The 18870-nt window shown below is 39.0% G+C and overlaps 1 protein-coding gene across 1 annotated transcript in view; it reads left to right on the forward strand.

Annotated features, from left to right (window-relative positions):
• LOC117212793 (neural cell adhesion molecule 1) overlaps positions 1–18870 on the forward strand; it is a 299315-nt gene that overhangs the window by 238800 nt on the left and 41645 nt on the right. The window contains exons 4-5 of the mRNA XM_033457831.1: positions 15030–15140; positions 16458–16661. Of these exons, the coding sequence (XP_033313722.1) occupies positions 15030–15140; positions 16458–16661 (315 nt within the window). The remainder of the gene's footprint in view (positions 1–15029; positions 15141–16457; positions 16662–18870) is intronic.

Genomic DNA, 18870 nt, shown 5'->3' on the forward strand with positions numbered 1-18870 from the left:
AAGTGCCTGGCGCTTGATGAATGTTAACTTTACTGATCGATATCCCAAATGGGATTAAATCCACCATCAAATAAGTCTTAGCAGGTTACAGGATCCATCAGAACGCCCTGGGATTTCGTGGTAAGGCAATAATGCCATGAGCTACGCCACCGCTTCGAGCGCGTGGGTGAAAAGGCAACAATCGACGGAGCGGTAAAAGGAATTGCACCTTCAATTCTAAACATTGATCTAAGACACGTATCTGGCTCGATCGATAGAGTTAATCCCTTCGCCTTTCTGCCACGAGCCACGGTTACGAGAAAAAGCGTCGGGGATTCTCTCTGAAACCATTGTGGAACAATCACAAAAATATGACGATCGTCTCAACAAATAGATTCCAGAATCGAGGAAACTCCAGTCGAAAGTTATTTTCTTGTTCATCAACAACCGTAAATCCTTCGATATTTAATATCGTGCGATAGATTGTCACTAAAAAATACAATAGCGTAGGGTAGTTAAGATACAAGTACGAATGTGTCGTATAAATCTCGATGATATTGATAATACAAATAACGAGTTGCTTCATCGATCGTTCCGAAGGAAAAAAGAATTTCTCGCAGATCTTACTAAGAAAACCGTATTAAGAGGATCTTGTGAAACAAAAATAGTGAAAAATCGGAGGCAGTTCGATAACAGAAGCATCACGAATTAATTCAAAAGCGAACAGAAGGATTTATATCAAGAAGAGAAGCTGCAAGTATCCCATTATCGGTCAACTCCAGCTATTGATGTAATTAACGGAATAAGGATTTAACGTCGTCAGCGGAGTGAAGGAGCCGGATCACGTTCGCTAAATTAGTTACCGTGTCTGTGAAGGAAACGCAGTAAGCGTAATTACGGATTATTATCAGCTTAAATTGATATCCTTGATACTCCACCTTCTCTGTTCAATATTTTCGCCGTAATAATAGGCTAATATTCTGTAACTAATCCGTTCTCAAATTCTCATGGATCAAAGAGAACGATGCGGTTAAAACTCGTCGAAGAAACGAAATGCATATTCGAGATACGAAGATCTCTGTAAACTCGGTTCCGGTGCTTATTGGCATCGATTCGTTTAGATAAACGTCGTGGAAAGATTTTCATTTGTTTCTGCTGAACATTGTTTGCGATTGCCTAATAAGATTCCGAGAATCCTGAATGCCCTACGGCCGCTTAAAGTTCCAAAGCGACGTTTCCAAGAAGAATAAAGTACCACTGATCAGGTTTCATATAATTTCTTTTCCCTTTGATATAATTTCTTAACTCTGGAATAATGCATTTGCCGCTTGTTTTCTTTCGTCCGTTTGTGAATAGCTCGGTAGAGAACCGAACTTCTCCCAAGTGGTTATATTATGTTAATAAAATAATATCGTTTGCTTCGTCTGAATCTTATTCTCATTTTCATCGTTGCTGCATTCAGTTTCCTCTTAACGTAATATCGCAAACACAAAATGGAGGAAATAAAAAGATAAAAATGTTCATCGTGCAAGGTAAGTAAAACAATACGACGCAGACATTACCTTTCCTCGTAAACCTTAAGGAAAATGGATTTACCACGTGAAAACTTCGCGGGTTCTATCAAAAGTTCCACAAAACTTTCTCGGACGACTGATGAGTTCTCGCCATAAGTTCCGAGCCTATCTGGTTCTTAAAAGCGCGACATCGTTGGACTAACAAAACAGGCTGTCCCCGAGCCTGGGAACGCGTGGTAAATTACGGTCACTGTCTCGTGAAACAACCTGAGGCCTGGTCTCGTTTAAAAGACACCGATTTTTCAGCCGATAAGGACTGAATAATTCGTGCACGGCCGTGGAGTCTTCGTTCTAGCGGAACGAGTCTATCAAAACTCGCGGAAAACTTGGCCAAGCCCTGATGAGTTTCTCTCCTCGTCTACTCGACTTATCCAAGGCCCTGTACAAGGAGAGTTACAAAGCTATCGAGACATTCCACGGAATCCAGGCCACGGTATTGGCGAACAGTGGGAGAAGGGGAGGACGAACAAAGATGCGAACGTCAGCGCGTCTATCGGCTACGACCGCAAAGAGACGCCTTGTTGTCCGCAAATTAGAGCACGCGACTCGCTTTGCAACTAACCTCAGACGTTGCTTCTTCTTTTAAAAGACCAACGGCGACAAGACGAACGTTCGCCATTTGGAGCCACGGTGAGCTTTGTCGACGAACGCGGTAAACTTTCGACGAGTACGATCAAGTACGGTGTTAACGTTGTAACGAAAAGTCTCACGAGCTTGACCAGGAAGTTTCTCCAACCGAGATTCTCGTTCTTGGATTACTTTCGTGCGATGAGAGGACAGGGACGATTCTTTTAAGTGAGAATCCTACTCTTCGCGGCAGGCAGGGAGAAGCTTTAAAGAAATTGCTCGGATAAAAAATTTAAGTCTCTTCGGACCTCGTAGAAACGTATCGGTGACTTGTAGATAAGCTACTTGTAACATGTGTGGTATGTAAGAAGCTTGCTAGTCTCGTATAATACGTGATCATTGATCCAGATTGTCGGATAAGCGATTAATCGATTAGACCTTTACTTTTTGTATTCGTGTAAAATGAATTACCTGTTAGTTTCGAAATTTCATGTATCAGTCAGAAATGAGAAGTACGACAGAAAAACTAAAAGTGCTCCAAGAACGTCGGCATTTTCATATAAATAAGACACAACATTTTATATTACGCAAGGGTGTTAATACTTATGTACAAGGCGTATACTGTACATACTGTGTACATAATGTGTTATTCTTACACAGACTTACAAAAGGATTAACATAATTGTATACTCGCGTGATCAAGCTCAACGTGGTACAATTTTCAAAATATCGAGTAAGGCCTCTTTGATCGAACATCGTACAGTTGTCTGATAAGACACCGGGCCATTCTACTTAGGTTGTCCATTCGAAATATTCGGATATATCGATTATTTGATTACACAGCGAGCCACGCAAAGGGGTTGTATTAGTTATCCGATTTTATATCAGACCGTATCATTCTGGTTGGCTGTGCACCAGGGTTATTTTACTTCCATAACCGTATCCCAGAATCATATTACTTCCCTCTGACCATGTACCACGCTTATACCACTTGCTTGGCTATGTACCGGGATCATACTACTTATTTTGACCGTGCACAGAGTTATTCCACTTATCTGACCATATAGCAGGTTATTCCACTTGTCTAACCATGTACCGGGATTATACACCCTTGTCTGACCAAAGCATGACCTATTTCCCTTGCCCAACCGCATATCGATCTTCTCCTATCTCTGCACGCTATTATAAACACGACACGTATATTCCTTTTTTCTGGATAAATTCCAAATATTTTGCAGCTCGTGGAACGAAACGTTGCGGCATCGCCGAATAAAAAGCAAAATATTAAAGATACTCGCTACGTATCGATCTTGGATGTTCGTTTACCAAAGGGTGAGAGTTACACGTTTCAAACGAAAACTTCCTATATACAACGATCCACTTTTATTCCGCGGCTTTGCAATGTAAAGAACGCTCTTGTTTATCGTAAATGCACGAAAGAATGGTCGCGCGCGGCGTAATGTAAACAGATCACTCTTTACAAAAATGTAAAAGAGTCTTCTTGATAAACGTTTCGATCCAAATTTGTTATTTCACTCATTCGTTCGATATTACTATATATATCATAAAGCAAAAGAAATATAAAACAATTTTGTTTGATACGCGAGGAGAAATATTAAACGTCGAAACTGATTAAAAATAATTATGCGCCGTCCGTTACAAGAACGCTCGAAATGGAAAATGTTTTCCCAATGTTGACACATGAAAGAGATTTTTTCAGAGAAGCCGTGTCATTAGATACAATACGCTTTCGCCACAAAGCCGCATTGATAGTCGACCCATGACGTGCGCTGTGAAACACATAAATGCCTTTGTAACTTCATGCAAAGATGCCACAATCCCATCGTATATCCCTTGATACAAGCCTTCCTGTATGAACTCCTATACGCTGGAAATGTTGCGAAGGGAACAATGTTACTCCAAGTCTCGAACCGTTAATACTACTGAATATTCTTTACGGGGATTACTAAAACATTCATGATATATTTCAACAATTTTACCTTGTTCGTAAATGGAAACTTCCTCTCAATTTACAAATGAGAACTATGCGGGGAAAATACGACAATTCAGTTTTGTTGATTTTCTGACTTTTCTATCTCTAGATGGTTAAGGAAAGGTATTTTAATATAAAATAACTGAAAAAGAGAATAATCTTTATAAAACCTTTCTGTTTAATTATAGAGTGGTATTAAAATCAGAGACTCGGCAAAAATGTACTTGTCAAGTTTTCATCCTGTGAAATTCGTATTCTGTCCCAAAATCAAACGAAAGAAGAGTTTTGATATAGAGATGATCGACAGCATATTGAATTCTAAAATTGGTTTCTATGAAAAAACAAGAAATATGACCTATCGTATTTCTCATCTGTAGTCTTCAAATGTACTAATGTTGCAGTTCGACGTTTAATTAAAAATTTTGGTACAAGAGAATTAATTTGGATGAATGAATATTTGTGTCTCAACGTTACATCGCACTTGCATCGCGCCATAATAGTGATAGTTCCCGTTTTGTTGGCTTTGAAATTTCCATTCGGAGAAAGAAGCGGCTACGTTGAAAGAAGCTTGTGAAGGAAGCAGGTGGAATCTTTGTTGGCCAGCGATAAACTGTAAACAACTTTTAGTCAATCTCGGTATTCCAGGGACCCTTTCGAGGAAGAAAAAGCAATTTTGCTTAAAGTTTCGGAGCGTTTTCGTCGGCATAGAGTCGTCTCAATGCTCCGTATTCGGGATAGCCGTCTCTGTGCGCGTACGTGTGCACGTCCATGTGTATGTAAACTACTTGAAACTCCCTCCAACTAAGGGCAAACAATTTTTAAAGAAGCACCGACAAATAAGATCCTTTCATCGTCCTAATTTCGCCCATGAGGAACTTACCCGCGATTCTTTTACACGCGAAATATGTTGGATTACTTCGTGATCTTAAACGATACAACAACTTCCAGTATTTTAAAATTGTAGGAAGTTTAAAAGCTCAGAAATTTTTAGATTTGCTTAATCGATTTTTATAATTGAAAATTTATTCTTATTATCTTATTATTCTTGTTATTCGTGGAAAAATATAATAGAGTGGTGAGTGGATAAAATACGACACGGAGAGATGAAGAAATATCGCGTCTTCTGCACGGTTAATGAACATTAATGGTTTTACAATTATATTTTATCATATGCATATTTTTATGACACGACTCTATGCCTCTAAGTCGGTTTCACAATAACTCAATCAAGCCTTCTAATTGTAAACTGAGTTTCTTGCAAAATTTGTACTATTAATACGCTCCAAATCGTACCAACCACTTACTTCTATAAATATAAATTATAAAGCTGATGATAAAATTAGAAAATTTTTACGAAAGCTAGATTACAGCAGTTTGACTTCTGAGAAGCTCGATCGTTATAGTATATCAACGAGGAATCGATTAGAAGGATTTACTTTCGATTGTTAGGCCCGTACCTCGATTCAATTATACAAACGCAGACCGGGTTGCAGGCGAAACGAATTTCACGCGATTCGATTTGTCTGGTCGCGCGGATGATCCGCGCGAACCGATCCAATTCATCGCCAGCTGAATTTACTTAAACGACATCGAAGGAAGGATTAATCTAATCCAGCTGATTGGTTATGAGACTTATCGCTCGACTCCGCGTTCCACGTTTCGCAACACGGCCCTCCACAATTTGCATATTTGCAACCACGATACGACGGTACACGCGCCTTGCATCGTTCCAGCTCGTGTTTCCTGTCAAGTATTAAGCCGGTTTGCTATGCTATCCTCCTCCTATCGCTCACCAAACTTCTGGTAATGTTATTATTATTGCTTTATTCCCCGGAAAATCCTTCGATATTCGACGGAAGCCAAGTTTTCTCATAAAATATCTTATTTCTAGTAAAATCAACCTGACATTAGAGCCCCGTTTCTGCCGGCCAACTTTTGGAAGATCGACCCAGAGTCGTTCGACCGTGCGAAAAACATTTTGATTAATCGGAAACGATCTGAGATCCTTCGACTTGGAATTGTGTATTTTTCTATTTTTAATCGAACTGAATTTGTAGGTGAAACGATTGTTTACCGTCCAATTAATGACCCAACTTTGAGGAACGATTTTTCTTCGAAAACTTTTAAAACACTTTTGCGATACTGTCACATACTGTTGCGATACTGGCACATTTCTGCTTCTTCTCGAAGTTCTCTCGCAAGTGTCGCAATTCGTTGCAACTCCGAAGACAGGTAATTTTTGTTACCATTCTCTATCCTATTAACAACGTCCTATTCTGTTAATCTTTGCTTTAACGCTATACTTACCAACGTTACACAAAATTTCTTTACCAAGTACATTAATCGTCTTTAATAATAAAAATCACTCAGACGATAAAAGTCTAGCGTAGTCCTTTCACCAAAGTAGGACGAGAACAACCTATTAACGCAAACGCGACTTAACGAGTCAGAAATTTGGTATTTCGCAAGAGTTTAGGAACTCTTACTGTAGGATCATCAAAACATCGTAGATTAGACACTCCAGAGAATCAAAGTTTGTGTAGCTCTCCTTCGAAGCTCCTAGCAACTCGTCGATATGAAGTTTGCCGAGTCAAAGGTTCCTGCTATCCGAAGCAAGTACACGAATCCACGAGGGTTTGTATCAAGCATCTCTATTCGAAAATCATGCATATCCAGTCGTACGAGTACAGGGAGGCGACGAGTGATCGTAAGGGAACTTAACTTGTGTTCAAGTATAATTATCCCATGTTGGAGAGCGTGAAATCAGATACAAAACTAATTCCGTGTGTACGTATCGTCGCGACTGGATCGCTCGACGCTTTCCCATCTAATCTCGATAAACTCCTTATCGAGCAGAAGGTTTCTCCCTTTTGCAGAGAGGCGACGGCTTTCTTTCTCTTCGAGAATTCTATTACACGTGAACACAGCTCGTATTCCTTTTACGGATGGAAAGACTGGCCCTGGCTCTATATCCCAATGGCAACCGAATCGGAAAGTGGGTCTCTCGACACGCTAGGACAATCTTATCCCAAGGAGAAAGCCCAAGACGAAGAGAAGAAGACACCTACGAGCCTCTGAATGCTGCAGTTGTCCGATCCATAAAAAGATTGACCTGCAGACGAGTATATTTTCTGCTGTCATAGCGAATTTACGTTGAAAGGAAGATATTAAATCGCATCAAGAGTAGCGTTTCGAAAATATGATTTTTGCAGCAATAATAATAATAATCGCTCACTCATCAACTGTTATTTGCGAGGACATAAAATAATAATCCTCTTTTCAAAAGGTTTCTTGCCTATTTGTTTTAGAAGCCCGGTTTTTATGGGAATAATATTGATCGATGATACATTTTTCAGAGTGTTCCTTGTCCGTTGAATTATAGAAGAGCGGAAAAAGTTTTTATCTACCGGATTGATTGCTGTTAGTAAGTGTGTTTAGAATTTTCTGGGGAATTTCGCGAAGTTTATGAATATTTGAATTCTTGGGAAAGCATTTTTTCTATGTGGAACTGGTCTCGTACCTTCCTCCCACACCACCATGAAATTTTTATTTTCTACTCGTTTGGAAATAGTATTTCACGTCTGTGATCATAAAAAATTCAATGTGCTCAAAGTGATGCGATGACGTAGTTAACTATGCAATTAAACGAACGGTACTTTTAGAAGTTAACATACATGATTAAATTGGAATTACCGAATGATTGACTTACGCCAGTATAATTCTTAACCTACCATATCATAACTAACGTGGCAATTAACATGCCACAAGTAAGTGTAAATATAATTAAAATTGGTCTTCTAAAGGAACATTACTTATGAAATAGCCCAACATAAAGACTCGTCATTCGACAACCGACCTCATAAGAAATGCATCGAAATAAGATAATGTAAAACTATTGTTCCTGAATTTCCTTAAACGACAATGGCAGTGTTAATTAATTTGTTTTATCGTTTTAACGGAGGAATAGACACGTTATCCGACTCTGGAACACGCAGTAATCTCTGTATGATTCGGTGTCTTGAAATCAGCCGGATCAATATGTATACCTCTTTTCCATTTGCTTTTCTCAAAACATTGAAACGTGTGCAGAATAGCTGTGAAAAACGAGTCACAGTAATATTGATATCGAGCACACGAGCAGTAATATTGATATCGATGGGTCGTGTGTTATACGAATAAATGAATCCCAACGAAATATCCCTGGAAGATATCAAAATCAGTTGTTTCCTTCGAAGTATTCACAATACACGTTTCATAAATATTTCAGAGAATCCAGACAACAAATAGTATAACACGATACTACATCTGTTTCTGAAACTTTTATGTCGTCCGTTTTGCGCTAATATCGTGAATGGCCAATTCTAGATAGATCATAGAAATTCACAATAAATTTAGGAGGGTATAAAATAACAAGATGATTTTGGAAATGACGAATCAGGCGATTAGTAAACTGCGTTTACGCAAGTTCAGAGCTTTGCGAACACAACCAAAGCTTCGTGAAATAGAAGCTAAACGAGAAATTCGCTATGTTACTTCATAATGTTTCATATTTCGTATTTTATACATTTTCGCAAATTTTAATTTCCCACGAACGCATGAACATTAGCAATCTCATAATCGCCGTTGTTGAGCCACATTCGTCGTTTTAATTCAAACCACCAAGAACAAAAAGAATAAAATATTCGGCGTTGTTCTTTGCTGAAAAAAGGTAAAGATTATTACATTCGGTATTTTATTGTAAGGAAGACGACTTAACGAAGACGACGTAATGCTAATTCGTCAAAGATTATTTGTCAGCGGAAGACAGCTTAATCTGGAACGATCTTTACACTACCCTTCGAGAGTCTATAACAGAAAATCCGAGCAAAATTCACGACATTGCGTTGAATTAACTTCTCTGGGACCGAAACCCCAAAAAGCAGGGGATTCTTGCAGCGGCGTCTCATTTTGCCCAAGATTCGTTCACACTCTATTTCCCTTTCACGACGGAAAGAAGAATCCACGGCTCTCGTCGACGTCTGAACCAACACGAATGAATCTCGACAAGATCTTGTCCCGGAGACCTTTCCAGATTGGCGCTGCTTTCGCAGAAACGACGAAGGGAAAAGGAGGGAACCGACATCTGGGGAATCGGGTGTCCTGATCTTACCGAAATTCTCTACTACGAGCCATCGAAACGTAAAAAGATTACGGACGTGATACGTTGTTGGGTGATGTTTAGAGGGATATTTGGTATTAACCGTGAAACAACGTGAAGAAACGGAGTTCTACTATGGAAAAGTATTTCTGGAAATTATGGTTTAAAACACTAAGATAATCTGCCCTTTGTTAAAATATCCTATGTATCTACCTTTTCGAAATCGAAGAAAGCTCAAGTTACGTAATTTTTTGTGACATTTTCATTTTTTTCCGTCTAAACTTAATACAAACCTCTGAACTTGTATATTATGCTTACGAAACATATTTCAAAAGTAGGAAGAAGTCAAGAACAGAAGTTTTATTCAATTCTTAAGATTTGAAGATCATGCGATAGAATAACTGTTTCAATTTAATCTAAACTTAATTCTTAATTGGAATTAATTATATATTGGCGAAATATCTTTTAAAAATAAAACGAAATTGAGTGAAAAATGTTGATAATCCCTAAAATAAAAACACCTGACGAAACAAACAGCATAGCATTCTGCGTCATAGCTCGTTTGACGGTCCTATGTCTCGAAAAGATATAAAACGCCGTTTCTGAACGACATTCTGTGAAAAGTGAGGATCCGTTCAAAGAAACGGAATTAATGAAGCAACCTATCGGCGAAATAAACGAACATGGCAAGGAAAGAGTCGCTATAAACAGGTAAGTGGTGAGGGGCGAATGTGGAACGCGATGGAATCGAGAAACGCGAAAGTAAAAACGAATTGAATCACGGGTATTCATCGATGCGGAGTCGACGAAAATCCAGGACGGCCGAGCCGGCTCTTTGGAAAATTCACGTGTATAGAGAGCGTAGCCTGTAACATGGACGAATATTGATCCCAACAGCTCTTGCAACTGACGCGGAATGCGTAAGGAAGCCGTTTACATATCCGGCAATAAATGTCCTGCCTTTTAGAGAAAATATTTCCACACGCACTGTGTATCCTTGCGCTGCGCTTCAACGTATGCATAATTGAAGCGGCGATGGTATAGAAAGCCGAGGAATTGACTCCAACATAAAATATTTCTTCATTGATGAACTGAAATTTACCGATTGGAATACGACTTGAAAATGATATTTTCATACGATGTCTTCAATGTGTTAATGAAAGATTTTTGCAGATTTTCCTGCACGGATATATTAATTTGTACGGAAATATTAATTAGTAGACTGCGAATGTTTGTATATTTATGAGGAATTTAAAGAATATGGTCTGAAATATTGCTATTTCGACGCAGCTAAGATAATTCCAGAGCCGCTTATTCTTTGTGTGACACGAGAGAAGAGAGCATCCTTCTCATATCATAGGATATTTGTATCACAGAAGTGAATCAGTTTCTCGTATATATGATACCACTGAACCTTTTTAAGGAAAGAGAGGAGCAACCGAGCGGATACTAGAATAGAAAACTCTGTATCCTGAACGAAGTATCGCATCAATAGATTTCACGCGTATACAAGGACTTACCGAAGAGAACAGAATGTAGGGAACATCCCTATATCATATAACCTTTGACGTACCAAAAGAGCAATAAATCTAAGTCTTCGAAAGCAGCCTAAATCTCTCTATTTCATCCCTTACAACTTACAAGATGAAAGTACAACTTGTAATTCACACGACTCATTTCTAAATCACAATTGAATAAAAGAACAGAAAGGAGGTAGAGTTCTGATATGGTCAACACATAGAGTAGAACCATATAAGACGAAAAGGACGATAAATCTGTCTTCGAAGGCACCTTCGATATCTACGAAATCAAATTCCAACCTGTAATCCTCGCGATCCACTCCCAGTCCCAACCGAAAAAAGAATGATATTATGTACAACCAACGAGATCCTAAAGAGCAATAAATCTTCGAAAACAGCTCTCGAGAACCCCCAAAAACATCTCGACGTGATCATCCACAAAACCCCTGGAAGAGATTCGCAAGTTAGGAAACAAAACTACAGCCAGCAAACCACAGAACCCGCTCCCAATTTCCAGCCAAACAAAGGAACGGAAAAACAGCTAGCAAAGACAGGAAAAACAGTTGGAAAGACTAGAAGCTTCGGAAGAAGTCGCGCGAAATGGAGAGAACGGACGAAACAGCAGCAAGGTCTAAATTGGAGGGGCATGTAAGAAGGTGGAGTGCTCGTCGAAACGAGTCCTGTTGTTTTGCTCGCTGCTAGCCCTTCGGATTATACCAGATGTGTGTCTTTCTCCGTCACGTACATGCATGCATCCGTGAAGGCTAACACGTAGCGAGGCAAAGCTTTCTGTGTACACTACCCGTACGTACACTACCGCTCAAAACTTATTCGGACACTTGTCTTTAACTTACTTATTCTTGGTAAGAGTTAATCATATTGGATTGTTCGGAAAGTTTGTAGCGTTTCTGGCATTTTTATGTTCTGAGTATGAAATTATTATTATTAGTACAATTTATTTTATTATTACAATTTATTATTAGTAGTAGTAGTCTGAATAATATAAACTTTATATTCTGTCATATTTTATAAATTATATATTTACAAAATTCAAAGAGAATGATTTATCATGTACTCTCGCAAGATACTACTTAACAAATACTGCTTGTATCTACTTGAACATAAAAGGCGTTAATTAAAAAGAAAAATCTATCGTTGATGAATGGAAAGTGTCGTTCTTCGACAACAAAGGAAGGTCTCGTTATTTCCGTGACAAGTAGGTAAAAGCTGTTCAATGCTCAGCGACAATTTGCCTGACCTTACGCATACTCTCATCTTTACAAAATATTTGTTGCATGATAACAAAGGCTAGCCGCGAGTTTCGCAACTTTTTTCTCGGTAACAAGAGAAGACGTAGCGCGGCTTCGCGAACGAACGAAAATCGAGCTGCCGAACCAATTATCGTAATGAGATGTTCGGACTGGCTCGACTAGAGAAACGAGACAAGCTGTTGTCTGAATCAGCTTTGTCTTTGAAATTCTGTCTTGGTATTCCTCGACAAGGAAGGGAGAAATGGCAAAGAAACTGACTCGCTTGCTTGGTTTAGGAATTCAGATTTAACGGTTCGTTGGATAAAGTAGAGAAGATTCTTGTGAAGGATGAAAAGATGATATTGGCAATGGTTTAGATTTGATGTGTGTAAATAGAATTTGGTGTTTCGGTCGATCGGTTTATCGGTTGGAAAACCTTGTAACGGGGATTATTCTCGCACATTACGCAGGTTCTGAGGGTTGCGTCTATCAGAGAGAATATCAATGCCGCCTAACGTACTCTTCAAGCAAGCTCAAACAATCAAATATTGGCTTGGTGGGCGTACCGCGACTGCCGCTGGAACACCGCTGATACAGTTCAAATAGTCTGAGTTACAAGGGACAGTTAATCGATCCCCCTAATGTTACCTTGTGCGTTGCGGTTCGTAGCCCATCGCAAATCTGCCAGGAAACTCATTAATGCTGTAATTAAATTACCACGTTTTATTATGTCGGAATAAATCCGACTGAAATTCAATATAATATAGGACGAAACTCTAAATCTTCTGGAAGGGACACAAAGTAAGAGGAAAGTATTTATTTCGTCGCAAAAAGACTTAAATCGCTTAAAAATCTTGGGACAGTTATCATATTTGCAATGAAACCGGGAAGATTAAGTAATCGTTAAAACGTGTGGAGAAATATCATTTAACATGATACATAATAGATGACAATGAAAGTGTTTAGTGTGTATTATGCTGGTGAATTGGAGAAGTAAAACAAAGTCTTGCAACTTTTGAACAGGAGTGTACAGGTGTAGTTGATCGAAATTCTTAATTTCACAGCGAGACGATATAACTCAACGATCAAAGTATAGCACGTTGAACAACGATTTTTGTGCCAAATAAATAGCCAGGAATGGCTGAATTAATAGCATTTTCGTCAGCAATTCCTGTAAGCAACGTTTCGAGTTAATAAAAGTTAGTGTACGACGATGTATCACCGTGTTCGAAGACGCAAGTCAGGAGGCACATTATCGTTGTGCATCATATTTCCTCGAGGATTGTATATCCGGTGATTCGAGAAATGTGCACCGTTATACAAAAGTTTAAGATAACTTGCGAAATAAATATTTGTCTGATAAATGTATACAAGCATAATTACAATTAGTGTTATTTTAATTTTGTCAAGAAAAGCATTCTATTAAAAAATGAGTATCTATCTGGAAACGTATCGACTAATATTTTATGTATTATACGTTTGCTTCCACGATAAAATCCCTTCTTCGATATTTCAAAAATCTGATATCCGTTCTTGACTTCCTTTTCTCTTCCAACTTAGTCTAATCGCCTCCATATATGTTCTCTCCTATTGAGATCGAGGCTCCATTTATGGTAGCATTTTCAACAGAATAAACCAAGGAAACTACAAACTAAAAACCACTACTACGATAATATGTAAAAATCCTATTTCCATGTAACGATACATAAAAACGTTTCCTAAAAATAAGCTCACGGATTAATTTGCGTTGGTAAGAGCAGTACCATTAACGATCCGAGACTTACGCACAACGCTGTATAACACGTACCACGTGAAATTATGATACAGTAAGTGCTACAAAAGCTAATACCAATAAATGGCACGTCCTCCCACCGCTCCTCCCATGTCATTTATCAGAATCACGAGGTTAACGTCACCCAAACCCACGAGCCACGAGCTGAACGAACGAACGAACGACAACATAATGTCGCGGATCGACTTTCCCGGCAGTAATTTTTCAATTACTTTCCCTGCAATACCGTTGGCCAGCGGATCTTCTCTTTTTCCATGCAAAAGCTGAGAGGAGTCCGCGCCGTATCGATTTCAGATTCCAATTTAATGGCGTCGCGGTATCCGAGCCGCGATCTTCCAATACCAATTTCGCGTTATCGGCCTCCGTTCGACGACGACAGCTTCCGTCTTGCAACTGCCAGACGCGGGTCGCGCGATCTTCGAACCCTACAAGCGACTCTGCTCGCAATTCGAATGGTCTTAGAACGCGATTCTACTCCTAGTCTGGGGAATTTCAAGGTAGACTGTGTATTCGAGGTCCGTGAAATTTTTGGAACGTTGGATACTAGCGTGTTCGGGGTAGCGGAATTTTCTACGTGACTGTGTGCGTCCGCTTTAAGTTTGAAGCGAAGGGCATGAGAGTGGCTAAGCATAGATTTGGGAAATCGAAGGTGTGATCGTAGAGTAAGCTTAACATTCTGTACGTAAATCGTATATATTTGTAATCTTATAAAAATATTCAATGCAACGTTGAATAATAAATGCATTGAGAATATTTTTACTTTAGGTGGTACTGCACTAGAGATTCTAGAACTGTTGGTATATCTAAGACACACATGTCTCTATATCGATAGAAAAATACATCGCGTTGGAAACTCTTTTGTTTCATATGGCACTCCATTTAAAATTTTAGAACTCTGAATGTATCTAGGACACAAATTTCTCTATATCGGTACGAATACAGTATTGCATCGGGAATTTTTTCATTTCGGATGACATTCAACTAGAAATTTCAGGATCCTGGATATATCCAAGATACAAATTTCTACATATCGGTTCCAAAGATGTATTGCATTGGGAATTTCTTCATTTTGAATTATACTCTACTTGAAATTTTAGAATTCTGAATGTGCCCAAGCACTATACGTATCCAAAACATCAATGTCTTTATATCTAGGATTTTCTCGTTCTAACAGATGTCAAGTGGTAAATGCTCGGTGGTTTGCTTTGGTGTTACAGTTCCACCGCACAAAATCGTGATCGTCGATGATTCCGGAATCGCACGGAACTCTATGGTGGGTCCGTACATAGAGGGCGACACTCTGCGGCTCTACTGTGACGTGTACGGCGGTAAGTACAATGTAACGTCACATCGCACCGTGTTCCCGTGGTTCGGTCGAGAGGGCCGCTGGAACGTCCGCTGCAATTCCAAAAACGAGCACGGCTTTCGTGGATCGTTGAAGCCTCGTTTGCAACGGGATTTACGTGACAGTGTTCGTGTATGTGGCAAGGAACGCTGGCCACGTCCAGAAATTCATTTTAATCGCCACGTTAGGTAGCTCCTTTACCAAGTAATGGATACAATCCTGTGCTAAGGTCTTAGAGTATCTACTAAACGAAATCATGCTTTCCGAGTTGGGAAATTACGAAACAGAAATTTCGATAATGTTGAAAGTAAAAGATTAACAAATATCAGTCATTTGCATAGAGATTGCTTTTAATTCTTTCGAATGTGATATAATTTATTTATAAGAATTATGTTTTTAAGAAAATCAGTGAATGAAAGAATAAGAGATTCGTCAATGAAGAACTTGCTTTTTCCGGACAATAATTCAATTGTAGCAAAGTTATGTCTTAGGAAATTTGCAATGTTAAATCGATTGTTTTCGATATTGACAACAATGATTTTGTTAGATACGCTCAATTTTTAAGGAATTTCTAATTCTGAAAATACACACAAAGAGTATCTTAAAGTATATTTAGTTTCCATCATAAAATTAGCAACGTAGATGGTCTAAGACTTTTTCACAGTACTAAGCCCGAGGAAAGATAAGAGAATTGGCAGTGATTTAAAGTGTACACAAAAGTACACTATGCTCGAGATTACTCTGCATGAAAGCAAATTAATTCGATTATAGTATTTATGATCGTGGCACTGCGGTATTGTGTACTTAGAGAAGAAACGATAAGTAACTATAGTTTTACGAGATTCTAGGGTTAAAATACCGGGAAACCGTGGAAAATAGGCTACGGCAGTACAATTTTCATGTGTACTCGCAGTAAACACGCATTACGTACGATTTACGGACTAAAGTACCTGGTGTTACCGTGAAAGATTGGTAGTTATCATCGTGACAATTTATTTCAATTACTGTCGCGGATATTGCACGCCCTTCGCGACCAATTCTTCACTGTAAATGATTTTTACGACGCAATCTCGAATTTTTTTTATATTTCCCACTAAAACACAATAACGAAACGAACGAACAATTCTATGCAATTTTTAGCTGACAAGGGCGAATCGTTAACAAAATAAAATTCATAACTACGATCCACTGCTACCTTTCAGAATGTTACCGTCAGGCAAAAATTCTCGTTCCCAGTGAGAAGAAATTCAGGAAATAGTTTGAAAATTGCGTGAAAAATGGAAGTGATGCGTTTCCACAGGTAAGCCAGCGCCGACGGTGTCCTGGCACCGCGACGACAAACTCGTCAGCAACAAAACCGTAACAGTGAGGAACGGCGTGACGCGCAACGAGCTCGTTATAAAAAATTTAGGACGGGACGACGTCCGTTCCATGCTAACCTGCAACGCAACGAATAACAATAGGTCCATCCCGCTCTCCTCCACCGTTTACGTCGACATGAATTGTAAGTATCGCCCCACGGTCACAACGATAAAAACTCCCCGAATGCTTGGTTTTGCTCGAAACTATCGTAAACTGGAGAAACGTTGGCGGCATCAGGTAATAGTCGCAAATACGAGTTCGTACTTCGTTTAGCGACGGTTTTACACTTTCGACAAGACATTTAGTTTAAGAGTGTAACAAAAACGATATGTCAGAAATGACTGGTAATCATAAAACTAAAGAAATTTTTTTGTAAAGATTCGAAACTCTCAGAATAACGATTAGAATTTAGATGTAAATACATGAACAAAGGATTAATTCGTAATAATTAAATATCCGATGCCTTTGATTGCAACATTAAATCAATTAGTAAGAAAATGAATTAATCTTTCAAATAAATCACGAATAAACAGCGAAGGGATGTAGAATTATGAAATAAACGAATTTAACTGCCAATATAAACCCGGTTTACGACGTTTCGCCTATTTCTCACTGTCGTTCCCTTTTCACAAAAAACATTTTGATTTCTGCTCCTTGATATCCCGCGAATAATAAATCCGAAAGATCGCGTAAAATATCGATCGTAATAAATAAACAAACGGGTTATAAGTCGGCCTGTTAAAACCAAGCGTCAAACGAACGAATACTAAACTTATTGAACAAAGTGACATCGATGCGGTTGTTCACGGAAGAAAAACTGGGTTATGAAATTTCTCACCGCGATGAAACTCCATCGACGCTACCGCGCGTCTTTGCGATAGCGCTTTGCTATTGACAAGCCATCTCTGCGAGATGTTTATCGATATAATAGAAAAGCCAATGGCCATTTTTCTAGTGGCGTTTCGCGTGCCACGCTGCGGAATCCGAGCGAAATACCTTGTCGATGGGCAGAGATGAAGTTTCCACCGAGCGAGCAACGAAGTTTAGATCGACTTCGATCCCACCTCTGAACAACATCGAGGATCCGATTGATTCTCAGAAACCCAATAAATATCGAGTTGTTTGGAGAGTTCGTAGTACTTTTAATCAGCCTATTATATCTTGCATATTCATTGTGCACTTTTATAAAAAAAGGTATGCTACCAACAAATGTCCCAATTAATGAAAAACATGTGACATTCTTCCATAGGAAATTCTTCCTAAATTCTATCATGAGCTCTTCGAACAACCCAATATTATAGACTCACCGTCTCTAAAACAATTCTAAAACAAATAGAACACACTTGACCAAGTCAAGCGATTCAAAGTAGACGAGGACTTTACTCGACAGACAAATATCTTCTGTATTCGAATGCTAAGATAACAACTGGCAGCCAATTGACCATACCTACAATAATAAATAACATCATCGTATTATTTGCCAATTTCCTAAAGATACAAGTCAAGTTTCTCTTAAATCCCGCTACGTTCTACAGAAACTTTGCCGAAAAATGCAATAGTAAAACAGAAATACTGATCTCGATTTTATCACCGACCCCTAGATCCATAATTCTAACCCCTAAATTGAATCATCCCACACATATATTACGGAGAACAAAAAATACAGAAGTTATGATGGGAAACTTGTTCGCTCGTCATTCAAGACACGTGACCGCGGTGGCAAGACCGATCTTTTGAATCTAAATTATCACGGGTTAAGCCAATAAAACGTAGGGCGTAACGAGAAATAATAAGCTTACGCGTCAGGTTGGAATCAAGATGAACGATAAGATCTTTTGAAAGGAAGTACACAGGGACGGGGATCCTCGGAGCTTCCTCTGGGGGATCGTCCTATATTCTTTACAAGACCGAACCCATTTTCCAGCCACTGTGCGTAAAGGAAACGAGAGATAGGAGGTGGCCACGGGCGTGGTCATTACAGGATGAATTACGTTCATGGGGTTGCCGAGATACCCTTCGTCCTTTTGCTTCATCTTTTCCCCCTTTGGAAAGGTTTTCGATTATCTATACAATGATTTAAAATATTCCCCGATAACGTTCACGGATCAGGAAGTGACCATTTCCACTCAACGACCTCTGATCTAGCTGACTCCCCTTGCCTTTACCCTCTTGGAACAAAGCGAGAACTGATATACCGTTTATACCGTCATATCGTTTGAGGATACTTAAGAAAGATGATACTCAAAAATGGTTAAAGGGAACGATGGCCGATGAATCTGATCGGAGACAGCGGATATTTTAAATCTCACATATTTTTTGGAGCGGAGCACAATGGAGATCCTTTTTAAATG

Source organism: Bombus bifarius, unplaced genomic scaffold (assembly GCF_011952205.1).
Source record: "Bombus bifarius isolate JDL3187 unplaced genomic scaffold, Bbif_JDL3187 scf7180000008379, whole genome shotgun sequence".
Lineage (NCBI taxonomy): Eukaryota > Metazoa > Arthropoda > Insecta > Hymenoptera > Apidae > Bombus > Bombus bifarius.